Raw genomic sequence first — 27,504 nt, 5'->3', positions numbered from 1 at the left:
AGAAGTCAGGTCTTTTCACTGTAAGTCATAAGTTATTTGAAGTCTTTTGTAAGCAGAGAATTTATTTTTCATTTTAGTTTGTGCCATTGCTGTTAGAAATTGTCTGGAGTGTCAGCAGCACTTGCAATTAAAATCCACAGGAGAAAATGTGAAAAACCAGAAGGCAATTCATGGCCTGGTGGGAACAGCTAAGTCTGCTGCAAAGGTAATGTCTGTGTGCAAGGCATGGCACGGTACTGTGTGTTTCTCATTAAGGTCCAAACAAAAAGGACTATGTGTGTTTAGAAAATTCATTGATCACAGAAACATGCGTAGCCATAAAACCCCATGTTGAGAAAACCTATTCCATAGTGACACTGAAAGTATTGTGGACTAATCATAACATTAAAATTGTCAGCTTGCTTTTTATAATCATTCCTATTATTGGCAGCTTGCTTTTATAGTAATTTGGATTGTGTGAGGAAACTGGAGCATCTGGAGGAAATTGACACAAATGTAGAAGGGACATAAAACCACCTGGAAAAAAACTGTCCTTCATTGGAATTTACAAGACCTCTTTGCAAGGTTTGATTACGAACCTTTGAAGTCACAAAGAAAAAAGGAAAGTGTCAGTTTATGCTAAAAATAAGCGAATGGTGATGTTGCATTATAGTAATGTGTGGTTATCATGCAGCAATCACAGAGCACATATAGAGCATTGCGGCATATAACACATAATTTGTGTTGCACTACAGTAAAATAAGATGTGGAGCAAAAGTATTTTTCCTAAATCATCTTCCAGTACCAGATATGAGAGAGAAGCTCCAACTACCTAAAATGGGAAAAACTATTTGCACTGCAGTAAAATAAGATGTTTAGCGAAAGTAGTTTCCCAAATCTTCCAGTAGAGGCTAAATTAGAGAGGCTCCACCTATCTAAAAAAGGAAACCTATCATCCCCATCAATAAAAGCATAGTCACCTAGAGTCATTGTTTTTTTCCTCCGGCCTAACGAACATCAGAATGCATTATTTTCCTTCAGGCCTCCATGATGTCTTCAGGGCCTCTCAGTATATGCCCCCCCATGATTTCAGGGAGAGTGAACCTGGAGAGGTTTCATATATTGGATTTTCTAAACTACTATTGTTGGTATCCTTGTTGTGGGACCTTTCCTCCCTATCACCACCTTGTTTTTTCCTAAGGTTTCTTGTCAGCCTGCGGAGAAGCAACTATCCCTGTTGGTGCAGGGGGTATGGTGCAGCCCTCCCTTGCTCACACTTGGTTTGGCCCCAAGTCCTCCTCTGTGTGGATATTGGAGATGTGGGGTTTGGGGAGCCCTCATGGCCAGCTGAACCCCTGATGTAGGTTGCTGATTTTTGTGGATGGACCATGGTCACTTGCATCCCTGAATCTTTTTAGGGGGAAGGGGGTTAGGCATGTCTCCTGAGCCAAGTGGTGCACTTCCACTGTGAGGGCAAGGATGGCGTTTGGTACCATGCCATGGGTCTCCCTGAATGAGCAGCAATATAACTAGAGCTTGGGTTTACTCTGGTGCTGGTATCCATAGACACCACGGAGGGATCACAAGTGGGTAGAGGATGGAACAGTAGGTGGACCTTGAATTTCCTAGGAGTTTTATAGCAGATTTCATCAGGTCCGCAGTGCTAGACAGTGCTGTCATTTTTCACCATGCTAGCTGCTACTAATCTGACACACCACTCCAAGGTAGGTTGGCTTGGGTTTTTCCTATAGCCCTCCCTCCTAATCTACCCATAATGGGGGTCAGGCTTTTTGTGGGGTACCCTTGGGAGTATGCCCTTTCTTCAGCTGTTGGCGTCTCATTTAGAAGCGGAGGGTTGAATGTGCCGTGTGTGTGTGTGTGTGTGGTACCCCTAATCTCTCTCAAACTGAGAGGTAGGCAGAAACTCCAACCTGTTAATCCCTTCCTACACTTTTACTTTGCAGGGTAGGCAGGTGTTGTGCTTTTGCAAGTTTTAGGTTCTTAGGTTTATAAGCTTTCTTGCTTATACTGCACTGTATTGTATTAATGTGCTTTTACTAAACCGAAAGAACTGCACATCACAGCTGTAGGAAAAACAATTCACTGCATACAAAGTATCACAAAATATGCATACAATCTACACATGCCGAAACAAACTATCCTTCCCTGCAAATTAGCATTGACAATGTATGCAATAAGTATACTATACAGCTTATATAATAGAAGCCGCGCTAATTTGAGACATGCAAATTGAGAGCATGTGATTAAATAAAACAATCAAACAGTGTATCAAATAATACAAAGGTGGTGCTAGAAAAAAGCAATCAAAAATAATAATAATAATAGTAATCGATGCACATCAACATAATATGTAAATAAAGAGAACAGTCCAAAAGATTGTGCAAAGTGTAAGAACAGGAATTCCTTCACCGTGATAGGATAGCTCTTCACTCTATAAAAAGCATAAGTGCCGCGCTATGCGCTTACCACAAATCAGATGTAAGCAGGCTCAATAGTGAATGAAGACAGCCAAGACAAAGATTCATCCACCACGGTGCTTCAAACCGTGATGATGATGTTGATGGCTCTCTGCCCATTCCTCTGTATGGTAAGAAAGTTACTGAGCTGCAGAAAGTGTCAGTGAACTATAAAGACGCTGATGGGCGTGTTTGTAGTTCATTAGGAATTACAAGTTACAAAATTACCAGTAGCAGATAGACTTTTACTTTATCCACAGATCTTTGTGATTGAATAATGTGTCTGTGTGGGCTAAGCCCCTGCACAGCTGCGCTGTTTTTAAAATGCGACGACGGGCCACGGGGAGAAGAACCCCCACCTGCTGTCACAGGTGAGGCATATTGAACATGTTATGGGTTACACTCTAAATACATGTGTAACATGTTCAAAGGGTAAACTTAGCCTTTAAGAATACAATTTTGGCAGTCCTGGCCAGAACGCGATCTGCATGCTCTCTATGTGCTTGCATTTGTTTCCTTCCACACTCCAAAGACCTGCTGCTAGGTTAACTGGTTTCTGTTTAAATTGGCACCTAGTGTGTGTGTGTGTATGTATGCATGTGAGATAGGGAATTGAGATTGTAAGATCCTTAAGAACCAGGGACTGATGTAAATGTACACTATGCAAAGTGCAGCATAAATTGTTAGCTCTATATGAAGGCCTGTAAAAATTTTAAAAATTTCTTCACCCACTCAAGTATATGGAAAGTTTTAGTCCATGCATTGCAAGACAGCTGATTTATCACTAGATTTATTGCAGTAACCGTTTTTTGTGCATAGTTGCACTGCAAGTGAGATCTATTAACCTAACTGGAGTGCAAAGAGAAATCTCAACTCAATATTGGTATTAATCGTGGGGGGGATGGTAAGGCATGTCGATGAATTTAACACCACTGCTGTTTTTTTAATATATCTCTCTCCCTCTATATATATATATATATATATATATATATATATATATATATATATATATTATATATATATATATATATATATATATATAATATAATTTTTATTATATATGTGTGTGTGTGTGTTTTCAGAGTCCAGTTGACATACTGACCGGAGGAATTTCTCCGGTCCGAGACTATGACAGGCTTCTACAAGACATGGATATAAACAGATTGCGAGCTGTGGTCTTCAGAGATGTGGTGAGTGGAAGATCAGATCAATATCTGAGTTTTATATTCCCTTCAAAATTTGTTTCCTATGTGTTTTATAGGGCTTTTCAAAGTTTATCCACTTTAACATGTTCTGGCTTCATATGTTTCTTATGTTTATTTTGTTTTTTGTAAGCAGGCCATATAGAAAAGAAGGCAATTCAATTTACAACTATACCTATTTATTGTTTTTTAACAATTAAAAGGGCAGCAGGTTTAACATCTTTTTTACTAGGGCTAGGCGCCTTCGTTAAATTTTTATCAATTCAATTTACAGGCATGACTCAAGCAGTTACCCCACTAAGCCCCCATTCACACCTGCGCGTTTTTATGGACTCCTTCCCTATTCACTTACCTGATCCTCTGCACTGCTAGACCGGTCCCGGCAGCAGTTTCTAATCTAGGCTCCAGCGGTTTAGGGTCTGACATCATTAAGACCAGTGCAGGCTCCATAGCCCTTCATTGCATTAGATGAAGCCAAGGATTGAATAAGTAAAACTGCCTTTCTCTCCCCAAGACTAAATGAGCAATTGACCCTTGTAGTGAGGACACAGCCCAACTGCAATGATTTTTTTTTTTTTTTAATTTCCTGGAGCTGATCTTTAGTACTCTGTGAGTCATTCAATGATGTATGGCACTGGGCACTACCCTTTATTTGCATTGTTACACCTATGAATTTCTCAGTCTGTCAATTTCATTGCGGAGGGGGTCAATGCTGAGGCACAGCGCTAACCTCCACTGGGTGGAATCTCGCACTTTATGCACCTCCTTTTCATTATCAAGGAGGCATCTACCTGATGTTGCTCCTGCTTTGCAAAAGCAATGTGGAACTCTTATCTTTGCCCCTACAATGGTCAACTCTGGATATCTGATCCTATACATGCTAGCAGCTGTTGATTTCTGCCTCAGGTCCGGCGTTGCGTTGCTTCCCCCTGGTTTTGTTGCAACATGTCTGATTCTAGACACAAGTGCACAGTCCTGCTGTTCTGTGTGCACCCAGCTCGCACTCTATTAGGGGCTCTACTGTGTTCAGTGTGTCTACTGATGTGACCAATATCTGCAGTTTGGAGTCATCTAGCCTTCTGCACCTTCAGTTTTTGTCATCTTCAGAGTCTTCTCTTTGTCAAGTATGGCAGCCGCCTCTGCACTGTCCAAGGAGTTTTTTTTACTTCAAACATGTATGACTTTATAAGCCAAAAAGCTCAGGTGTTTGCTGACTGATAAGAGGCCACGAAGGTGCCCCTGCTTTTTCCCCTGCAGATTTTGTATCCAATCTGCTTGCTATCTCTGAGCTTTCGGCTACTATGACCCGGTCGGATTGTAAGTCTCTTCAGCCCCTTCTGGACCAACTTGACCAAGAGGAGTGTTATGCGGGCAATTCTAAATTAAGAGATCTTTTGAGTGCTTGATCTGGTATGCACAACTTTAAAGCAAGAGGATCAGCCCACTGCTGCTGCTAGTTCTGTTTGTATTTTGTTTTTTTTTTTTGTTTTTTAGTGCTCATAAGACCAGCAAAACACTGTTTCGGCTCTTCCTTGGTGAAAAATGGAAACACCACACAAGATGTTTGTTTCCTCAAAAGGCTTTTCAGTGGTTTGAGGAGAATTTGTTAAAAATTGTCCTGTCACAGGAAACTGGTTTCAAAATCATGTCTCAGTACAGAGTCACCCAAACTAACTAGGCTTTTCCCACAAAACTGGCAGTGTTGTTAACAGGGGGGTTCCATGTCACACATGTTTTTGAGTTTTCCGGTACTGCAGGATTTCTGAAAACAAGTGGGTGACCTATCATTTAAATTTAATTCTGTTAACCTGAACAGTGATGAGAATGACTGTTGAGGCCCAAGTTCTAAGGACAGGAGCATCTCTGATTTCGTTATTCCAATGTTATTCCAATTCCAAATGTTAAAACTAGGAAGGCTACTTTTCGGTAGGTTCTGCACCGTACCTTGAAGCTATACTTCAGTTGATGCGGGACAAATTTTTTTCACCCCAGAAACTTCTGTGGAATAACTTCTCTCCATCAAAAAGCTGGATTTGGACCAGCATTAGGTCCTCAGCACTGTTAAAGATCAGGTCTTTGCTCTTGCTATCTTGTTTCAGAGACCACTGTCTTTCCCATTTTTCTAAGACCTTTGTACATGGTGTCTGTGGCTCCCCCTATTCTCTCCCCTTTTGACTTTTCAAAGCACTTCAAAAACCAGCCTTTGAACCCATGACAGTCTTCTCTCCACTCTTACCTATGAGCAGTGGTGTATTTCGATTTTGTGCTGCCCTAGGCCTAACTAAACTTGTGCACCCCCTAATTTAAATATGACCCACCCCTTCCTGTAAAGGCCACTCCCCTTCCTGTTTATGACCTGCCCTGTCATCTGCAAACCACAGACCACAACCACAGTCTATCACTGCCAACCAGGGAAGCCCCACAGTTCCCATAAGTTCAGCCTCTTTAGTGCCCATCAGTGCAGTTCATCAGTACCCACAATTAAAAGGAAAATAATAGATAGGCGCTATCGCATGAAGGTCTATACCTATATACTAGCACTAATAATGTAATAATCAAGAAGTGACAAATAATACATCAAAATATATAAAGTAAATTTTGATATAAACAGTGCAAGTGTATTCAAATCACAAAAATATATCACATCTGCGATAAAGTGCATAAAAATATTGTAAAACAATAAATTCAATTAAAAAATCCATAAGAGCCGGTTCACACTGCCACGACCATAAAGTCGCCCCATGTCGGAGCGACTTTTTACGGCAATTTTACTGCGACTTTACCGCGATTTTACAGTGATTTACCGCGACTTGTGAAATATTTTGCACGACTTATATGACAGACGACTTTGTGTTTGGCCAATCAGAATATGATGTGTTGTGACCGAATTCCCCTTTTCTGTTTTTTTTTTTTTTTTACTCATTTCCTCATTGCCCACCAGTGCCACTGCCCACCAGTGCCACATATGTCCACCAGTGCCACATATCAGTACCACGAATCAGTGTCAACCAGTGACACGTATCAGTGCCACATATCAGTGTCCACCAGTGCCACATATCAGTGCCACGAATCAGTGTCCACCAGTGCCACATATCAGTGCCATGAATCAGTGTCCACCAGTGCCACGTATCAGTGCCATGAATCAGTGTCCACCAGTGCCACGTATCAGTGCCACGAATCAGTGTCCACCAGTGCCACGTATCAGTGTCCACCAGTGCCACGTATCAGTGCCACGAATCAGTGTCCACCAGTGCCACGTATCAGTGCCACATATCTGTGTCCACCAGTGCCACGTATCAGTGCCACGTATCAGTGCCATGAATCAGTGTCCACCAGTGCCACGTATCAGTGCCATGAATCAGTGTCCACCAGTGCCACGTATCAGTGCCACGAATCAGTGTCCACCAGTGCCACGTATCAGTGTCCACCAGTGCCACATATCAGTGCCACGAATCAGTGTCCACCAGTGCCACGTATCAGTGTCCACCAGTGCCACGTATCAGTGCCACATATCAGTGTCCACCAGTGCCACGTATCAGTGCCACATATCAGTGTCCACCAGTGCCACATATCAGTGTCCATCAGTGCCACATATCAGTGTCCACCAGTGCCACGTATCAGTGTCCACCAGTGCCACTGCCCACCAGTGCCACATATCAGTACCACGAATCAGTGTCAACCAGTGACACGTATCAGTGCCACGTATCAGTGCCACGAATCAGTGTCCACCAGTGCCACGTATCAGTGCCACGAATCAGTGTCCACCAGTGCCACGTATCAGTGCCACATATCAGTGTCCACCAGTGCCACGTATCAGTGCCACATATCAGTGTCCACCAGTGCCACGTATCAGTGCCACGAATCAGTGTCCACCAGTGCCACGTATCAGTGCCACATATCAGTGTCCGCCAGTGCCACGTATCAGTGCCACATATCAGTGTCCACCAGTGCCACGTATCAGTGCCACGAATCAGTGTCCACCAGTGCCACGTATCAGTGCCACATATCAGTGTCCACCAGTGCCACGTATCAGTGTCCACCAGTGCCACTGCCCACCAGTGCCACATATCAGTACCACGAATCAGTGTCAACCAGTGACACGTATCAGTGCCACGTATCAGTGCCACGAATCAGTGTCCACCAGTGCCACGTATCAGTGTCCACCAGTGCCACGTATCAGTGCCACGAATCAGTGTCCACCAGTGCCACGTATCAGTGTCCACCAGTGCCACGTATCAGTGCCACGAATCAGTGTCCACCAGTGCCACGTATCAGTGCCACATATCAGTGTCCACCAGTGCCACGTATCAGTGCCACATATCAGTGTCCACCAGTGCCACATATCAGTGCCACGTATCAGTGTCCACCAGTGCCACGTATCAGTGCCACGAATCAGTGTCCACCAGTGCCACGTATCAGTGCCACATATCAGTGTCCACCAGTGCCACGTATCAGTGCCACATATCAGTGTCCACCAGTGCCACATATCAGTGCCACATATCAGTGTCCACCAGTGCCACATATCAGTGCCACATATCAGTGTCCACCAGTGCCACATATCAGTGCCACATATCAGTGTCCACCAGTGCCACGTATCAGTGTCCACCAGTGCCACTGCCCACCAGTGCCACATATCAGTACCACGAATCAGTGTCAACCAGTGACACGTATCAGTGCCACGAATCAGTGTCCACCAGTGCCACGAATCAGTGCCACAAATCAGTGTCCACCAGTGCCACGTATCAGTGCCACGAATCAGTGTCCACCAGTGCCACGTATCAGTGCCACATATCAGTGTCCACCAGTGCCACATATCAGTGTCCACCAGTGCCACATATCAGTGCCACATATCAGTGTCCACCAGTGCCACATATCAGTGCCACATATCAGTGTCCACCAGTGCCACGTATCAGTGTCCACCAGTGCCACTGCCCACCAGTGCCACATATCAGTACCACGAATCAGTGTCAACCAGTGACACGTATCAGTGCCACGAATCAGTGTCCACCAGTGCCACGAATCAGTGCCACAAATCAGTGTCCACCAGTGCCACGTATCAGTGCCACGTATCAGTGCCACGAATCAGTGTCCACCAGTGCCACGTATCAGTGCCATGAATCAGTGTCCACCAGTGCCACGTATCAGTGCCACGTATCAGTGTCCACCAGTGCCACGTATCAGTGTCCACCAGTGCCACGTATCAGTGTCCACCAGTGCCACGAATCAGTGTCCACCAGTGCCACGTATCAGTGCCATGAATCAGTGTCCACCAGTGCCACGTATCAGTGCCACGTATCAGTGTCCACCAGTGCCACGTATCAGTGCCACGAATCGGTGTCCACCAGTGCCACGTATCAGTGTCCACCAGTGCCACGAATCAGTGTCCACCAGTGCCACGTATCAGAGCCATGAATCAGTGTCCACCAGTGCCACGTATCAGAGCCATGAATCAGTGTCCACCAGTGCCACTTATGTGTCCACCAGTGCCACTCACACAGACCAAGCGGAGATAATGGAATATATATACCATTACATATATATATATATATATATATATATATATAATATATATATATATAGGCATGGCTGCAATGTGGGGAATGCCTGGCTAATCTCTTTCTTCTTCCTGGAAAGTCTGATAACAAGTCGCTTCAATTAAGATAAGGAGGCGACTCCCATTGAAGTATATGGGACAAGTCGGATCACAGGTCGCCTCAAAGTAGTACAGGACCCTTTTCTGAAGTCGGAGCAACTTCAGTAGTTCCAATTCAGACGGCACTGATTGATTAACATTGCTTTTGTTATGTCAAGCGACCTGGGGCAACACAAGTTGCCTCACATGTCGCGCTAGTGTGAATGGGCTCTAAATGTGAATCGTGCTGAGTGCAAGATAAAATTCATGAAAAAATTTGTGGAAAACACAGTGAGTGTAAAAATATTGTTCAAAGTTTGAATAGTGAATGTCCAAAAATCAAAAATAACCACAAAATCTATGTGCAACAGATATCTTCATTAACCACTTCCCGTACGTCATATAGCAAAATGACGGCCGCAAAGTGGTTGCAGTATGCTGACTGGGCGTCATATGTGCGACGATCGGTGGTGCGGTGTGTCACTCTGACACACCGCATCTCTGATCCCGGTAAAGAGCCTATCACGTAGGCTCTTTACCATGTGACCAGCTGTGTCCAATCACAGCTGGTCACATAGTTGTGTCCAATCACAGCTGGTCACATAGTAAATAGGAAGTGCCGTTGATCAGTTTTCTTCAGTTCGCGCCTGACAGGTGAGTAGAGGAGAGCCGATCGTCAGCTCTCCTGACGGGGAGGGGGGTCTGTGCTGGCAATCAGAGCATTGATTACCAGTGCAGACCCTTGGGGATGCCACTAGAGCCACCAGGGATTGCCCACCCATGGCCACCAGGGATTGCCCACCCATGGCCACCAGGGATTGCCCACCCATGGCCACCAGGGATTGCCCACCCATGGCCACCAGGGATTCCCATCCATGGCCACCAGGGATGGCCACCAGGGATGCCAATGAGTGCTCAGAGAGCCTGTCAGTTCCCTCCTCATCAGTGCTGCCCATCATTGCCATCTATCAGTGCCGCCCACCAGTTCCCATCATTGCCATCCATCAGTGCCGCCCATCAGTGCCCCCTATCAGTGCCCCCTATCAGTGCTGCCTATCAGTGCCGCCTATCAGTGCTACCTATCAGTGCCCCCTATCAGTGTCCATCAGTGCCGCCTATCAGTGTCCATCAGTGCTGCATATAGTGCCTCCTCATCAGTACCACTCCATCAGTGCCTGTCAGTGTGGCCTCATTAGTGCTTGTCAGTGCAGGAAAAAACATTTATTTACAAAGTTTTATAACGTAAACAAAAAACTTTTTTTTTTTTCAAACTTTTCGGTCTTTTTTTTTGTTTAGCAAAAAAGAAAAACCTTGCAGTGATCAAATGGCACCAAAAGAAAGCTCTATTTTGTGGGAAAAAATGACATAAATTTGGTTTTGGTACAGTGTTGCATGACCACGCAATTGTCATTCAAATTTCAACAGCACTAAAAGCTGAAAATTGGCCTGGGCAGGAAGGGGGTGAAAGTGCCCTGTATTAAAGTGGTTAAAAAATAAATATTCATGTGAATCCACCTTAGTGCCAAAAAAGGTTTTTAAATAAAGATACTAGATAAAAAATCTACGTGATGAGTAATCATGTCCAAGAAAGAGCAAAATAACCCCCAGTGCAGAGACACAGCAAACTGATATCCTCCATCACGTGCAGTGGCCGCTCACCTTAATGGATAGAAGTAAATGCATAGATATAGATAGTGAGATAGAGAGAGATAGAGATAGATAGTACTCCCGACCAAGAGGTCTAATCCATTGGCAAGTGGAAGTCAGCTGGGATCTAGGAGACCAAATTTTCTCCTTTCAAGCAAGAGGTGGGGAAAGGACTCCAAGGCTGGTATTACTCCACTCACAACGAAAGCAAATAGATCTCCATAGTGTAGTATTTAGCAGTAAAATTTAATAGAAGTTAAAAAGACTTAAACTTAGGTAAATAACAGCAGATAGTAACAAATGGCGAGGACCAAACAATCCCCGTAGCAGCACAGCGTAAAAGCACCGAACTTCCGGTTTCAGGCATAACCGGAAGTGACGTCACCCGGCTCCTCCTGACGTGTTGCATCACACACACGTGACTTTATCAAGGGCTGGATGACTTATAACGGGACTGCGATATGGCCAGCCCTTGATAAAAGATTTAACTTCTAATAAATTTTACTGCTAAATACTTATTTAGCGTTGGCGGCCGTCGGGCCAGTTGTATTAAGTGTGGTCGCCGGCCTGCGGTCTGCTCGAATGTCCTGACTGGCTGGTATTATACCGGCAGGTAGTAGTGTGACCGCTTTATGGGGGTGCCAGACTGATTTCCCTCCTTGACCCTGCCCTCAGGCCCAATTCGACCCATAAGACTGGCATTATACTAAATGTGTAGCGCAAGCCGGCGGGGACCCTTTTCGTGCTGGAGCCGGAAGGAGGCTGTTTTTTTTCCCTGCGGGGTGCAGCTTTTTTGCTGCCCCCCCTGCAAAGTGCCGCCCTAGGCCTGGGCCTTGTTGGCCTAGGCAAAGATACAGCACTGCCTATGAGGTGATGTTTCTTGTAGCCATAACGCCAGTGAGGTGAGTGCTTAGGATGGTTTTCTTATTTTCTAAAGAACCTTTTTTGAACTTGGACAAGGTAGTGTTGAGGCCCATAACTTTGTTCCAACGTAAGGTAGTTTGTTCTTTTATCTCAACCAGGAAACTGTTCTTGTGACCCTTTTGTGTGACTCCAGTTTATTAGGCGATTTTCCTCCATTGCCTGGATATAGTTTGGGCTGTGAAACTCTGCTTTCCTCCAAAGTCTGACATGCTATTATTCTGGATGCTCTCTGTAAAGGCGGGCCAGCTTCTTTTTCACCATTTCTCAGTTGCTCAAACAGAGCATTATTCAAATTTGGTCACGAGGATAGGCTTGCACCCTTTCCGGTCTGTGGACATTCTGGAAGATCTGTGAGTACTTTTTGGGCTCTTCCACATCAAGGCTACGGTTTCCCTGATTTGCAAGGCTTCTACCTAGTCTTCTGTGTACATGCTTTCCAAGTTCTTCTAGATGGATGTTTAGACCTCCTAAGGCTCCATTCACACTAGTGCAATTTTAGATGTGAATTGAGTGCCACAGAATCACATGACAGTGAAAATCACATTTTCAATGGTGCCTGCTATCAATGCAATTCAGCCTGACATGATTTTTTAAAAGGTTCCTGTACTACTTTGTAGCGATTTTAACTCAATTTTGGCCTCCTAGAATATGCAGACAACCAAATTGCACTACATAATCACTCTGAAAATTGGATCAAAATCTGTAAGCCTTATGCTTGCTTCAGGAGTGAGGTCCTTCGGACAGCTTTGTCAGCTGTAATCGGTCTCCATTTTCTATGGTTATAGTTTGGCCTTTTAGTCTTTTAGGGCCCTTTCACACTGCTCTGCGCCAAAATTTTGCAGTTTTCTGGTGCATTTTCGGGTTGCCTGCACCTGTGAAGTTCAAAGTTGCGGTGCGATTTTACCACGATTTCCATTAATTTCAATGGGAGCCTCCATTTTTTGGTGCGGTTTTCAGCACCACACCAAAGATGCGGAATGCAGGAACGTTTCAAAACTCACCGCACCCCCAGTGCAGTTGTGTGAAAAGTCCCATAGGATTTAAAAGGAAATCTTTTTTTCCTTGCAGATTAAAAATGCAGGAAAAACATATCGGTGTAAAAGGGACCTTATTTGTTGTTGCCCACCCCTACATGTTTTTGGATGTCCTGACAGTTAAGGACTTCCTGTGTCCCTCAGTGGACATAAATTAAGCTTTTAAGGGTTACAGGTTCCAACCTCTGTTGATAATCATGCTCTTTGTACTGCTTTGCTACAAACTGAAGCATACTGATAGTAAGAGGGGTATCCTGGGCTGAGTGTCTACTCTGTAGGCGGCAGTATCACCCAACAGTGTGTTCCTTAATTGACTTAGAGAAGGAAGTGAGTGCAAATATTCTATTTGTTCCAGCATAAAGTGAGAGAGAAATGGTTAGAAAAAAAACCAAAAACATCCTGAAAGTTTGCTTAAAAATAGATCTCCCCATAGAAACACTGGTTTCCGTATCGTCCATTGACAGACGCAGACTCATCTTCATGAGCTGTGTGGATTATGCTGCCACCCGCAGGAGTAATCTAGACAATACATTAGTACAAAGTTTTACATATACACGCCCACGGGGCTGTCCCTCCAGACATAACCCTCAAAGACACAAGCCAGCACATCAGTTTTTCTGCCTAGAGAAGGAGCAGGACCTAGGTTTACTGCTGGGACTCCGGTCTCAAGAATATTTTCTTTTATTTCTCTTTACTCACTTTCTAGCTAGTGTTCAGGGAAGTATTGCCTGGTGATCTACAAGCAACGATGCCAGCTGGTGCTTTGCACTGCATAATCTAGATCCTTATGGTCCCCCCCCCAGTCTGACCTACGAGCGTGAGAAGGTTATAGTCCTGCACTAGGCCTTGCCACGACGGTGCCCCTTTTCTGGATGGGGACAAGCCTGCAAGCCGATGCCTCGCCAGGACGTGACAACCAGGAACGCTCTGAGTCGCAGCGTACCCCTCGGCTGGCAGCACCCCCACTTCGGGTGGGAGGCAGTCTGCCCAAAGCGGAGCCCCCCAGTCCATGGTATGGTGAGTAAATGTGCCCCCCTTGCCCCTGCTGGCCTTGGGCGATGTGGGCCCTCTCCTGGGGATTGTGTGATTTGTGCCTCCTAAAAGATCACCCTGGACTGCCCAGTCTGTGTGTACACCTCCCCTTCCCAGTTCCCGTGGGGGGGGGGGGGGCTATGTGTCTGGGGCACCTGGCGCCCTGGGGGTGTGGGGTGTGAGGGGGGGGGGTACCTTTTGGGATTTCTGGTTCCTGTTGTGGATTGTTAAGGCCTTTCATAGTGTCGGTCCCTGCACACTCTGCCTTTAGTATAGTTTAAAGGGGGACTCCGCAGACCACTGCGATCGGTGGTGGGAACTGCGATCGCCGCTCTTAAAGTGACAGTACTCCGATTTTTTGTAACGTGCAAAATGGAGTCCCAGACTGTGAACTCATCCTCAGAACCACTCTGCGACTCCCAAACAGTCGGGATCACAGTTGCTGGCTGCGATTTTGGCAGCTCTGGAAAGCCTGACGACAAAAGTTGATTTAGTCATGATAAAGGTTGATAGCCGAAAATGGCCCCTGCTTTCCCCATCTTTGGGGGTTTCCTCTGATTCAGAGGATGAGGAGGTTGCCCTGGATGCTCCCCCTACCTGAGGGGTCACTGTCCTCGCAGTCAGATGAAGAGGACCTGTCCTCTTCGGCTGCAGCGCGGGAATGCGGTTTAGTGGAAGCACTAATTATTTCAGTACGGTAAACTTTACAATTGGCTGATGAGCCCACACAGGCAGGGACTTGGGTGGCTTTTGGCTCCAAAAAGTCTTGGAGCCAAATTGGAGCAAGCCCAAGGCCGGTCAGTCCAGTGCTGCTGACAAGTCCTCTTCAGCATGAAGGGGTGGCCTCACCTGTCTCAGGGGTGGGGGATGTCTGTGCTTCTTTCAAGGACCCTGGACTTCCTTCATTCAGGATGATTGGGTTCGCAAACCGATTTGTTCTGGGTACAAGATTGAATTCTGGTTCCGGCCAGGGGACAGGTTTTTTAGTCGAATCTTCACCTGTCTCCGGAGCGTTTGAGGGCTCTGTGGGAGGCGGTGCAAGATCTCTTGGCTCAGGGGGTGATTGTGCCAGTTCCTCCGCAGGAACACTCTCAAGGTTTCTATTCAAACCTGTTCAGTGTCCAGAAAGGAGGGCAAGGTGTGTCCAATCCTGGACCTCAAGGCTTTGAATCCATTTGGTCGGTGGTGGCATACTTGAATTGGGGGGATTTTCTGGTCCCCATCGATATCAAAGATGCGTATCTCCACGTCCCTATTTTCGAGGGACATCGGCGCTTCCTCCTCTTTGTGGTGGCAGAGGAGGACTTTCAATTTGTGGCATTGGGCTTTGGTCTCACCTTGGCTCCCAGAGTTTTTACCAAGGTCCTGGCCCCTGTACTGGCCTTTTTTACGTCAGCAGGGTATCTCAATTGTGGGATATCTGGACAATCTCCTGTTGTGAGCAGTTTCCTACTTGGATCTGCTGGGCAACGTCTCTATCATGATTCAGACCCTTCAAGAGTTTGGGTGGATGATCAACTTCAAAAAAAATCTGCTCTGAACCAACCGTGTGGGTCACTTATCTGGGACTGATCCTCGACTCTACTCTGGCGAGGGTCTTCCACCCCTTGGACAGGCTTTACAAATTGCAAAGGCCGGTACGGTTGCTGATGGAGACCGGACAGTCCTCCTTGTGGGTCTGCATGAGGGCCCTGTGTCTGATGGTCTCAGCCTTCGAAGCAGTCCTGTTTGCTCAGTCTTATTCGAGACCGTTGCAGAAGGAGATTCTGGAAATATGAAACAGGGATCCCCAGTCATTGGACCTGAAGATTCGGTTGAGCCATCTCACCATGTCGGCTCTCTTGGTGGCTCCAGTCTCCTCTCCTGGGCCAGGGCAAATTCTTCCTACCGATGTTTTGGACGGGAACCACCACGGACGCCAGCCTGCCAGGCTTGGGTGGATTGCTCGGGAAGCTCTGTGCCCAGGGAACTTGGTCGCCGGAAGAGTCTTCCCTGCCTATCAATATTCTGGAACTGAGGGCTATCAAGCTCTGTCTGCTTCACTGGACAAGTCGGCTACGCGGCTCTCCGGTTTGGATTCAGTCAGACAATGCCGCGGCCGGGGCTTACAACAATCAAGGGAGCACAAATAGTGCTCTGGCGGCCAGGGAGGTGGCCAGGATTCTGGTTTGGGTGGAAGCCAATGTTCCAGCTCTTTCCGCAGTCTACATTCTGGGTGTGGAGAATTGGCAGGCGGATGAGTCGTCAGGTGTTGGATCAAGGGGAATGGGCCCTTCATCCGGAGGGGTGTTATCTCCTGTGTGTCCCATGGGGGACCCGGACATGGATCTGTTTGCGTCCTGCCTCAACAGGAAAGTTCAGAAGTTTGTGGCCAGGTCTTGGGACCCTTTGGCCGACGCCACAGACGGTCTGGTGGCTCCGTGGAGCCAGTATTGCCTGAACTATGCCTTCCCTCCGCTCGTACTCCTGCCGAGGTTTCTGCGCCGGGTGGCGATGGATAACATTCCGGTCCTTCTAGTGGCACCAGACTGGCCTCGGGGGTCTTGGTACGCAGAACTGGTAAAAATGATCGTGGATCCTCCATGGAGACTTCCTCTGCAGGAAGATCTCCTATCTCAAGGACCGATCTTCCATCCTGCTTTACAGTCGCTGGCTTTAACGGTTTGGCTGTTGAAAGCAAGGTGTTGAGAGATAGGGGCCTCTCTGACTCGGTGATTCCTACCCTTTTGAAGGCCAGGAAGTCAACCTCTAGGAGGATCTATCATCGTACGTGGAAATCGTACATTTCTTGGTGTGAATCACTGCAGCTGCAACCTCGCTTGTTCTCTATAGCTAGGCTTTCTGCCTTTTTGCAGAAAGGGGTTGAGAAGCACTTGGCGTTGGGCACTATCAAGGGTCAGGTGTCGGCCTTGGCCATCTACTTCTAACGTCCTTTGGCTACTAATGCCTTGATCCGCACTTTTATTCAGGGGGTGCGTCGGCTCCTCCGAGGAGATCCCTGCTACCTCCGTGGGATCTCAATCTGGTTTTGTCTTCTTCAAAAGCCTCCTTTTGAGAATATTAGGGAGGTTACTCTGCTTTCCTTGTCGCAGAAGGTTGCATCCATGGTGGCCATCACTTCTGCTCGCAGAGTATCTAAGTTGGCGCGCTGTCCTGTCTGCCTTATTTGATTGTCCACAGGGATAAAGTGGTCCTCCAGCCTAATCCGTCTTTTCTCCCTAAGGTGGTGTCGGATTTTCATCTTAAGAAATCGTGTTGCCTTCCTTTTTATGTCCTAAGCCTAAGCATTCCAAGGAAATTGCTTTGCACTCTCTGGATGTGGTTCGGGCGATAAGAGTTTATCTGTGTGCTGAGTGCCTCTTGGGCTTTTCGCCATCAGGCCTCAGTCGTACAGGTTTATAAGGCAGCAACTTGGTCGTCTGTGCACACCTTTACCAAATTTTACAAGGTGAATTTGTTGGCTTCTTTGGATGCCTCTTTTGGCCACAAGGTTTTGCAGGCTGCTGTTTCATAAGAGAATGTTTTTTTTTCTTATTCTCTTAGAGGTCTTTTACCTGGGTGAGCTTTTGTTTTGGTTGCGCTTCATGTTACCCAGTTGGCTAAGTTTAGCCTTTGGGGTTTGTTACTTTTTGGTTGCGTTTTTCTCACCCCTCATGCCTATACTGCTTTGGGAGGTCCCACACAGTTCATGAAGATAAGGCTGAGTCTGTCGATGGACGATAGAGTAAATGCAATTTTTGTAAGATCTTACCTTAAAATCTTTTTCTCTGATGTCTATTGACAGACGCAGCACCCGCCCCTCTGATGGGGATGTTTTATTTTTTTTGTCTTCGCTGCTTGCTACTAAACTGATGTGCTGGGCTGTGTCTGTGAGGGTTAAGTCTGGAGGGACAGCCCCATGGGCGTGTTTATGTAAAAAAATTGTACTAACATACTGCCTTAGACTACTCATTCAGGTGGCAGCACAACCCACACAACTCATGAAGATGAGGCTGCGTCTGTCAATGGACATCAGAGAAAAAGATTTTACAGTAAGATCTCACGAAAATCTTCTCTTTTGGGTTTAGATAAATATATTTGTGGTTACTATTTCCCCCTAGTGCATGACAAATCTAGTCAACAAGCCAGATCTGTATATTGGTGCTAAATTACTATTTGTAGAAGATTGAACTTTCCAAACTATATGGATCTTTAGCCATGCAAATAACATACCTTCTCTAAATACAGTGCACTTAGAAAGTATTCACAGTGCTTCACTTTTTCCTTGTGTTATGTTACAGCCTTATTCCAAAATAGACTAACCAATTCTGGACCAGAAGGTTTTATCCCCTTAATGACCAGGCCATTTTTTGCCATACAGTACTGCGTTACTTTAACTGACAATCGTGCTTTCGTGCAACGCTGTACCGAAATAAAATTGATGTCCTTCTTTTCCCACAAATAGAGCTTACTCTTGGTGGTATTTGAACACCTGTGCGTTTTTTTTTTTTTTTATTTGTTGCGCTATAAACAAAAAAAGAGCCACACTTCTGAAAAAAAAAGAAAAAAAACAATATTTTTTACTTTCTGCTATAAAACATTCCCAATAAAAAAAATTTAAAAACCAAATGTTTTCATCATTTTAGGCCAATATGTATTCTGCTACATATTTGTGGTAAAAAAAAGTGTATATTGATTGGTTTGTACAAAAGTTATCGCGTCTACAAACTGGGGGAAAGATTTGTCATTTTATTTATCTTTTGCTAGTAATGGCCGCGATTAGAGATTTTTAGCGGGACTTTGACATTGAGGCAGACAGATCGGACACTTAACTGACATTTTTTACACTTTTTGGGGGAAAAGGGACATTACTACAGTAATCAGTGCTAGAAATATGCACCATTACTGTACTAATGACACTGGCAGGGAAGAGGTTAACACCAAGGGCGATCAAAGGGTAAATGTGTCCCTAGGGGTGCTTTCTAACTGCATGGGGGATGGGCTTGCTGCATGAACAGAGACCTGTGTTCCTAAATAAGAGGAGCACAGGATCCCTGTGTTCAGTACTGACAGAACAGCGGTCTGCCGTGTTTACAACGGCAGACTGTGGTTCTGCTTCCACGTGGGGAGTGATCGCAGGTGCCCAGTGGACATCCCGGCTGCTGTACCTTTTGATTGACTCCCCCTGTGGCCAATCAGCTTGTGCGCGCCCCCACTAGCTGTCCCGCGAAACCATGTACATGTACCTCGGTTCCCGGGACAGAGCCGACCTGCCGCAGTATAAGTACGGTGGCTGGTCGGCAAGTGGTAAAATTATTTTCGTCAAAATTCTACAAACAATACCCCATAATGACAACATGAAAGAAGTTTTTTTTTTTTTTTTTCTTTTGTTTTTTTTTTAAATCTTTGCAAATTTATTAAAAATAAAATAAAAAATTCCGATGTACATATGTATTTACAGCCTTTGCCATGACAATCAAAATTGAGCTCAGGTGCATCCAGTTTCCACTGATAATCCTTGATATGTTTCTAGAACTCAATTGGAGTCCACCTGTTGTAAAATCAGTTGATTGGACATGATTTGGAAAGGCACACACCTGTCTATATAAGGTCCCACAGTTACCAGTGCATGTCAGAGCACAAACCAAGCTATGAAGTCCAAGGAATTGTCTGTAGACCTCCAAGACCGGATTTTATTGAGGCACAGATCTGGGGAAGTGTATAGAAAATTTTCTGCAGCATTTAAGGTCCCAATGAGCACAGTGGCTTCCATCACCTGTAAATGGAAGTTGGGAACCACCAGGACTCTTCCTAGAGCGGGCCGCCCGGCCAAACTGAGTGATCGGGGGAGAAGGTCCTTAGGGAGACAAAGCCAAACGTTTCTCTGTAGATAGAGGAGAACCTTCCAGAAGAACAATCCTGTCTTCAGCTATCCACCAATCAGGCCTATATTGTAGAGTGGCCAGATGGATGCCACTTCTCAGTAAAAGGCATATGACCGCCCATCTGGAGTCTGCAAAATGGCACCTGAAGGACTCTGACCATGAGAAACAAAATTCTATGGTCTGATGAATCAAGGATTAAACACTTTGGCCTGATTGCCAAGCGTCATGTGTGGAGGAAACCAGGTATTGCTCATCACCTGGCCAATACCATCCCTACAGTGAAGCATGGTGGTGGCAGCATCATGCTGTGGGGATGTATTTCAGGGGCAGGAACTGGGAGACCGTAACGAGGGAAAGATGAATGCAGCAATGTACAGAGACATCCTTGATAAAAACCTGCTCTGGACCACAGGCTGGGGCAAAGGTTTATCTTCCAACAGGACAACGACCCCAAGCACACAGCCAAGATAACAAAGTAGTGGCTATGGGACAACTCTGAGAATGTCCTTGAGTGGCCCAGACTTGAACCCCGATTGAACATCTCTGGAGAGATCTGAAAATGGCTGTGCGCCGACACTCCCCATCCAACCTGATGGAGTTCCTGCAAAGAAGAATGGGAGAAACTTCCCAAAAATAGGTGTGCCAAGCTTGCAGCCTCAAAGACTTGAGGCTGTAATTGGTGCCAAAGGTGCTTCAACAAAGTATTGAGCAAAGGCTGTGAATTCGTCTGTACAGTACATGTGATTTTGTTCGTTTTTTATTTTTAATACATTTCCAAAGATTTCAAACCAACTTTTTTCACATGGTCATTATGGGTTATTGTTTGTAGAATTTTGAGGAAAATAATGACTTTAATTTTGGAAAAAGGCTATAACATAACATAAAATGTAGAAAAAATTAAGCGCTCTGAATACTTTACGAATGCTATATGCTCTTTAGTTTGCAAAAAGCATGAAATGATAATGTCATTCAATTAGGATGATGATTCGTTTTTGTACTGCACTAAAATCTGCAATTTTGGTCCATCCATTACTGAACATATTTTCCATACCTTTGCATTTATGACTGTAGATGACCTTAGGTTTGTCTATTGAGGATGTTCAGGCATTTCTAAACAAAATGGCAAAAGCTTTTTCTTAGTCTTTTTCTCTACTGTTTCTAAATCTATTACAACAAAGTAGTGAAGGCTTTGTCAGGATCCTCACTTCACGGTTTCTAGGTTCCACTTTATTTGATCCTGGATCACCTCCTGTATTACAGAGGTAATGATGCTGTTTCATTACATATTGACCAGAAGCAGAAGGCAGAGAGGTGACATGGGAAGCTGCCTTGCTGAATTGAAGTGCATCGACTGCCTCGCTATGCATTGTGATTGATGTTTCAGTCTCAATACTAGACAAACAAGTTAAAGTACTTTTGCAGTAATATTGTAACTTACAATATGCATTCAGTTGTGTATATAGACATGTGCCTTGAGTTCCTCTTTAAGAGAAGCATCCTTTGATGTACTATATTATGTTTTAGAAGACAGAGACAACACTGTAATGGGTCAGAATTTATTTTTAGTATTGCTACTATTTACAAAAAGATATTTAAAAAATCTTACAGAATAAACCTGTAAGGACCTGAACATTAACATGTAACCTATTCCTTTCGTCGTATAGGAGGACAGTAAGCAGGCCCAGTTTCTAGCACTGGCTGTTGTCTACTTCATCTCTGTGCTCATGGTATCGAAGTATCGGGACATCCTAGAGCCTCAGAATGAGAGAAAGCCACTTCAAGCCAGCACCCCTTCCAAGCATGTGGAAAACGGCAGTGCTGATGCTGGAACTTCAGGTAGTTATAGCCATGTGGCCATCTAAATCTAGGCATCACTAGCTTGTCTGTTCACAAAACTAGTACAGATGGGTTTGACTTGTCATATTGCAGATTTTACAGGGCAATTTGTTTCTTACATGTTTTCCATTTCCATTCTTTACACAGCTGATCCTTATCCTTTTATGTTTTTCCAGCACGCCTTTTTTTTGTTTACCCATTAGCACTTTCGCTACATACCACATTACGTTCATGTCCCTCACACTCCCATTCCAACAACATTGATTCTGTCTCTTTTGCTTGCTCTCCTGGTTTATTTGCAAACATTTTTAAATGTTGCACAAAAAGATTACTTGAACTAAGGAAAGTCTTCTACCAACAGTGTTGTAATGTGTGCATTTTGTTGTTAATCACATTATCTAATTTGTAGCAAATATCTCAGAAATCCTGGTACTGAACATTTTTTTTTTCCTAGCTACATATTCAACATATCTGTTGCCCTCCTGGATTGGGCCTTGTGTTTTATCTAAGGGCCAGACGTGTTCTCCTGTAAAATCATCAGTAAATTCCATTGGTCACAGATTATTTTTTCACACTTTCACTTTTTTGGATCAGCCATCATATACTGTACTTCTTAAGAGTTTCTCCCACCGTTAAGCATTGCATGCTGATTGGCAATTCATTGAGTGCTGGTGCAAGGATTTTTCGCTACACAGGTGAAGGTGCATTTTGATGCCCCAACCCCCCTCCGCAATGGGGTGAGTGGCAGCAGTAATAACCACCAGCATTGGTGTCAGTGGCAGCAATAATAACACAAAATTATGGTGGCAGGGGCAGCAATAATAATCCCCAGCATTGGTATCAGTGTCCGCTATAACCCCCAGCATTGGTTTCAGTGGCTGCATTAATAACCCCCTACTATGGTGTCAGTGGCTGCAATCATATTCCCCTACTATGGTGTCAGTGGCTGCAATAATAATTCCCTTCTATGGTGTAAGTGGCAGCAGTAGAAACCCACATAATATATATAAATATAATAAAAATATATATATATATATATATATATATATATATATAATACAAACAAAGATACCTGGTAAACAGTGGATGAAGAATTAAGATTGTGAATTGTAGTCCTAACAATTTTTATAATAAAATGATACTTGGGGGATTTATTTCAAATTAAACTTGTGTCCATTTTATTGTGTCTTTTTGTGTTCTGTAATGAGTGCCAATTATTTATACCAATGTTTTCTAATTTATTTCCTTTGTGATGTTAGGACCTAAGGACCATTAATCCTTATTAAAGTGATTGTAAAGTCCTTATTTTTAACAAACAAAAAAAAAAAGTCATACTTATCTGCCCTGTGAAGTGATTTTGTACAAAGCAGCCAAGATCCTCCTCCTTCTCGGGTCCCTCCAACTCTCCTGGCCCCTCCCTCCTGTTGCGTGCCCCCACAACAAGCAGCTTGCTATGGGGATAGCCGAGCCACCGCTCCGTGTCCATTCAGACTCGGAGCCACGCTCCGGGCCCCACCCATGCACACGCCCCTTTCTCCTCATTGGCTGACTGACTTGGACAGCAGTGGGAGTCAATGGTGGCACGCTGCTGTCTCAGCCAATGAGGAGGGGAGTCCCAGGCAGCCAAGACACTCCTGCAACATCGCTGGATCTAGATGGACCTCAGGTAAGTGTTTTTGATGGGGCTGAGGGGGGCTGCTGCACACAGAAGGCTTCTTATCCTAATGCATAGAATGCATTAAGATAAAAAAAACTTCTGCCTTTGCAACCACTTTAAGGCCTCGTTCACTTGGGCATATCTATGCATACACCCAGGTGAAGAGCTGTGTTTGCCTGCACGGGATGCACAGCTGTCTTGTCCATTTTGCGTGCAGGCATTCCCATTCATGTCTATTGGGACCAAGTGGTTGGTACCATTTTGATGGCCACATGTCCCTGAATGCAGACTTACATTTGATGACATACACCTGCACAGCTCTCAAATTGGGACCAGCAGCTTTTTGTCCCATTGGACACAAATGGGATTGCTTGCATGTCCATGCACAGAACACCTGTGCATTCTGTATGGGCAAAAACGGCCCTTCGCACAAGTTTACGCATAGATACACCCGTGTGAATGAGGCTTAAGATGTCTTCATGATGAGGCTCTTTTGGTGCCCAAATACTTGCATCCAAAGTCACATAAATAACGAATTTAATTTTAAAACGTTTTTATATGTCTGGTTATTTTTAAAAAGCTTGATCTGGCTTGCAATTTCATTTCAGATACTCTACCCAGTGCCACACCAGTAGCTTCGGAGGATTTGGAGAGCTCTATATCTGTAAGAAGAAGGGACTCTGGCATTGGAGAAGAACCTACTTTGGTGTCAGGTTGTAATTCAGAGACGGAAGTTGGAACTGATCCCATGAGTTCAGGGCCAGATGCAATTAGTGAAGTATTACATACGCTGTCTTCAGAAGTCAGAAAACCTAATGACTCTGTAGGTGATGGGAATGGAGAACAGTCCACCACTAAGAATGTGAATGTAAAAGACATTCTCCGTAGTCTGGTGAGCTCTCCAGCTGAAGAATCCCTTGTCGACCAAACTTTATTACCCCCCACCTTCCTAGGAGCACTTGGTGACCCTGCTGCTGAGCATTCAATACAGTTCCGATCATTTGACAGGTATGGTTGCTATCATATGGTTTAAACTAGAAGAATATTACCTGTGTAATGTTATAAACCTCTTCATCACTGTACAATAGGGGTGGTAAATAAACCCCCAAAATGAGTAGAGTATTTTTTTAATAAATCGAATTAGGAAGTATGTTTAATATCTATAATTGTGAAACTAAAATTTTTCATTGTTGTCCTCTTCTTGAAAATGCTAGCTACTTATTTGCCATGCTCACCTTCAGTGCAGTGGAGTAACTGATCTGAAACAAGTATCGATATGGATGTCTGACTTTCTACTGATATTTCCAATATACGTACAAGCTTGTTTTGGATTAGTAGCTCCAAAATTGAAAGCCATATACAGCCAGCCAGTAAACTTTTTGCGATGAATTGGAGGTTGAATGCAGCATCAAGAATTTGTTACAGCAGGATACAAAGAGGACAGAAGCGTTAATGTTGATGAGGACAAAGTTATTGCAGCCAGTGTTAACAAGTTTAGAAATCAGCAAATTTTAGATTTATAACTAGTTTGCCTTTTGCATCCAAAGTTTATATGAAATGCAAGCTTCATTCACACAGCACTGACAGCCATGTGGGTGCTGGTGAATGGCTCCTAATGCACCCTGGCAAATTAAAAAAAGAGCAGATGTCTGTGCAGCAAAAATATCTTCATAGGCATGAACGGGCTGCCTGCACGCAGCACCTGGCTGCTCAGTCTGCATAAACACATGGACTACAGGTTTCAGCAACTGTGTGATTTGAGGCCAAAGAAGTAGGTCAGCAATGGCAGCTCCCATATTTCTTTAATAAAAGGAGCACTGTAATTTGTAGTTGTGTGTGTGTGTATATACACTAGTTTTGCCTATGGACAGAACTTATGGCTTTTTGAATCTGTAGGTTGTCGAGTATAGTTAAAAGAAACCTGGGCTGAGAGAAAAAGGTAGGCTGCTGTTGCGAAAATGCTTTTTACCTGGCTTTCTGGCCAAGCCTATAACTTCAGCACTGTCTGAGCACCTTATTTGGAACAAGTATGCAGTTCAGGAGTTCTAACGTCACTCTGATTTTACTTGCTACATACTTGTACAGAAGCCACAGATAGCCATGCAGCGAACAGCCCAGCCAGACAGAAACATCCCCAGGTCCACAGCTCCATTCAAGACTCACCCCTCATGTACATTGACAATCTGGGTGCCGGGCAGCATAGTCTCTTTCCACTTCCTATCAAAATTAGGAAAAAGGTTTCAGCCACACTCAACTATTGGCTCCTCTTGCAGTATTTATTAGTTATCACCTGGGAACCAACCTTTTTTGACCTATTTCACCATTCCTGATTTGCTCACAAGGCCAGGAATGTTAAAACACATCAAGGAAGATTGGTTTCCAGGTGGAGACATTGCTGTATGCAGTCTTTTTGTTGATAACTAATAAATACTGCAAGGGGAGCTAAGAGTGGAGTGTGGCTAAAACATTTTTCCTAAGCTTAGCCAGGCAATTGGTTTCCTAATAAGGCTATATGCATTCTGAATATGCCGCTCACAAGTGTTGTGGTTTCTGACTTAACGCTAATCTCGAAGCTTTAGTGATCTTTAAATAGTTCATTTTGGACCATTGTGACATCATCTATTTGTATTCATTCATTAAGCTTTGTATTCATTCAAAGAATGCAAAGTTTGCTGTGAATGAAGTTCCTGTACCGCTGCCAGAACACAGTGCTGTCTATTGTAAAGTATGTAGCTAAGGCTATATACATTTCATACAGCGCACATAACTGCTGCATCTGTTAGTGAAGTAAAATAATTTGTTTGGACCAGCTTTGTTCAAATTGACTCTTTAAACTTAACTAAAAGATGGAGATCAGCTTTAAAGTAGAACTGCAAGCAACACAATTTTGTTTTTGATTGATTGGGGAAGACTTAAAACAACTGTCACTTTTATATTGCCATATGTCTCAACTTGAGTGACCACAGGTCAAGGGCATCTCCTAACAGGAACCCAGACAACAATAAAAGATGGACAGAGGTTCTGTTCTCCTAAACAAAAGTTAAACATTTTATTGATCTGAGCTCAGGTTTTTAAAAAAAAAAAAAAAAAAAGTTTAGCAGCATAGAAATGGTTTAATATAGACATGGTTAGGTATGTTTTGGAGACATTCTGACCATTAACCATTTGTCTGTTACAGTAAGCTGCTCGATCTTAGCCCTAAAACACCACTCATAATGGCGATTTAATAAGCTTTCCCTAGAGATTTAGTGCCTAGGTGTCAGTGTTGTGGAAGTTTATACAAAAACTGGATAGATTATATGGAGACATTAATTTGGAAAAGATTGCCATATACTCGACCAATAGGTACCAGAGGACAAACTTCTGAAAACATTCTATATGAACTGCTCTGTTTTTAGAAAATTTTAGGTGTCTAAAGATGACATTTACCAATTTAGATTGCCAATCTTCCTTACACTATTGCAGCATTCATTATATGTTAGTTTTAGGCCCGTGAGGCTCATGTTTGAGATTTGGCTTATTCACTAAATCATAGAATACTGCTAAAATACACACACATTCAGGGGTATACTTCTACGGCTGTGAGTGTGACATTCATCAAATATTACTTGCAGATGAATCTATTACTGTAATTTTTAACACCAGGAATCTTCATCTCATATGCATGATTGGTGAAAATTACACACACTGCTTTATTAATATACCCCATTGTGTAGGGCAAGCAAAACCGTTTTTTATTTATAAAGTATAGAAGAAAATTATTTCTGACATCTATTTGTCCAGTTTTTGCTGCAGGTTTGCAGATTCATATTGAATCTATGGACAGTTGGACATAAACCAACTTGCGTCTGTTTACATCAGACTACCCCTTATCTGTCATGCTTAGGTCAGGACGGCAACATTTTTTTTTTTTTTTTTACTTGACCTGGATGGACTCTAAGGTAATCGGATATAAACGGACAAATATGTGTTTACATCCTCCTTCCCCGTAGATCTACACAGAGCTTCTGATCATGTCCGTCTGAAAAACTGACAGGTAGACCTGATCAGCACACCTGTGTGAATGGACCACCCTTGTGTAAATATTGAAGACCATGAGACTGTTATTGGACCTGGTACAGTGTGGCTTCTTAGCAATTGGCAAATAATTTGGTTAAAAGAACTCTTTATGTGTATTATAGCTTTCTCTAGCATATTGCTATCAAAGAAATTAATATTCG

The 27,504-nt window shown here is 44.1% G+C and overlaps 1 protein-coding gene across 2 annotated transcripts in view; it reads left to right on the top strand.

The window, feature by feature from the left end:
* The window catches only part of LRBA (LPS responsive beige-like anchor protein), a 1,198,938-nt gene that overhangs the window by 299,340 nt on the left and 872,094 nt on the right, over window positions 1-27,504 (top strand). For both annotated transcript variants that reach the window (XM_082258080.1, XM_082258079.1), the window contains exons 26-29: window positions 78-205; window positions 3,539-3,646; window positions 21,456-21,627; window positions 23,893-24,292. In XM_082258080.1, coding sequence (XP_082114206.1) covers window positions 78-205; window positions 3,539-3,646; window positions 21,456-21,627; window positions 23,893-24,292 — 808 coding nt within the window. The remainder of the gene's footprint in view (window positions 1-77; window positions 206-3,538; window positions 3,647-21,455; window positions 21,628-23,892; window positions 24,293-27,504) is intronic.

The sequence above is a fragment of the Pelophylax lessonae genome (assembly GCF_965119305.1).
Source record: "Pelophylax lessonae genome assembly, chromosome: 1".
Lineage (NCBI taxonomy): Eukaryota > Metazoa > Chordata > Amphibia > Anura > Ranidae > Pelophylax > Pelophylax lessonae.
Note: the sequence above shows the minus strand (reverse complement) of the source record. Positions and strands in the feature narration are given on the sequence as shown.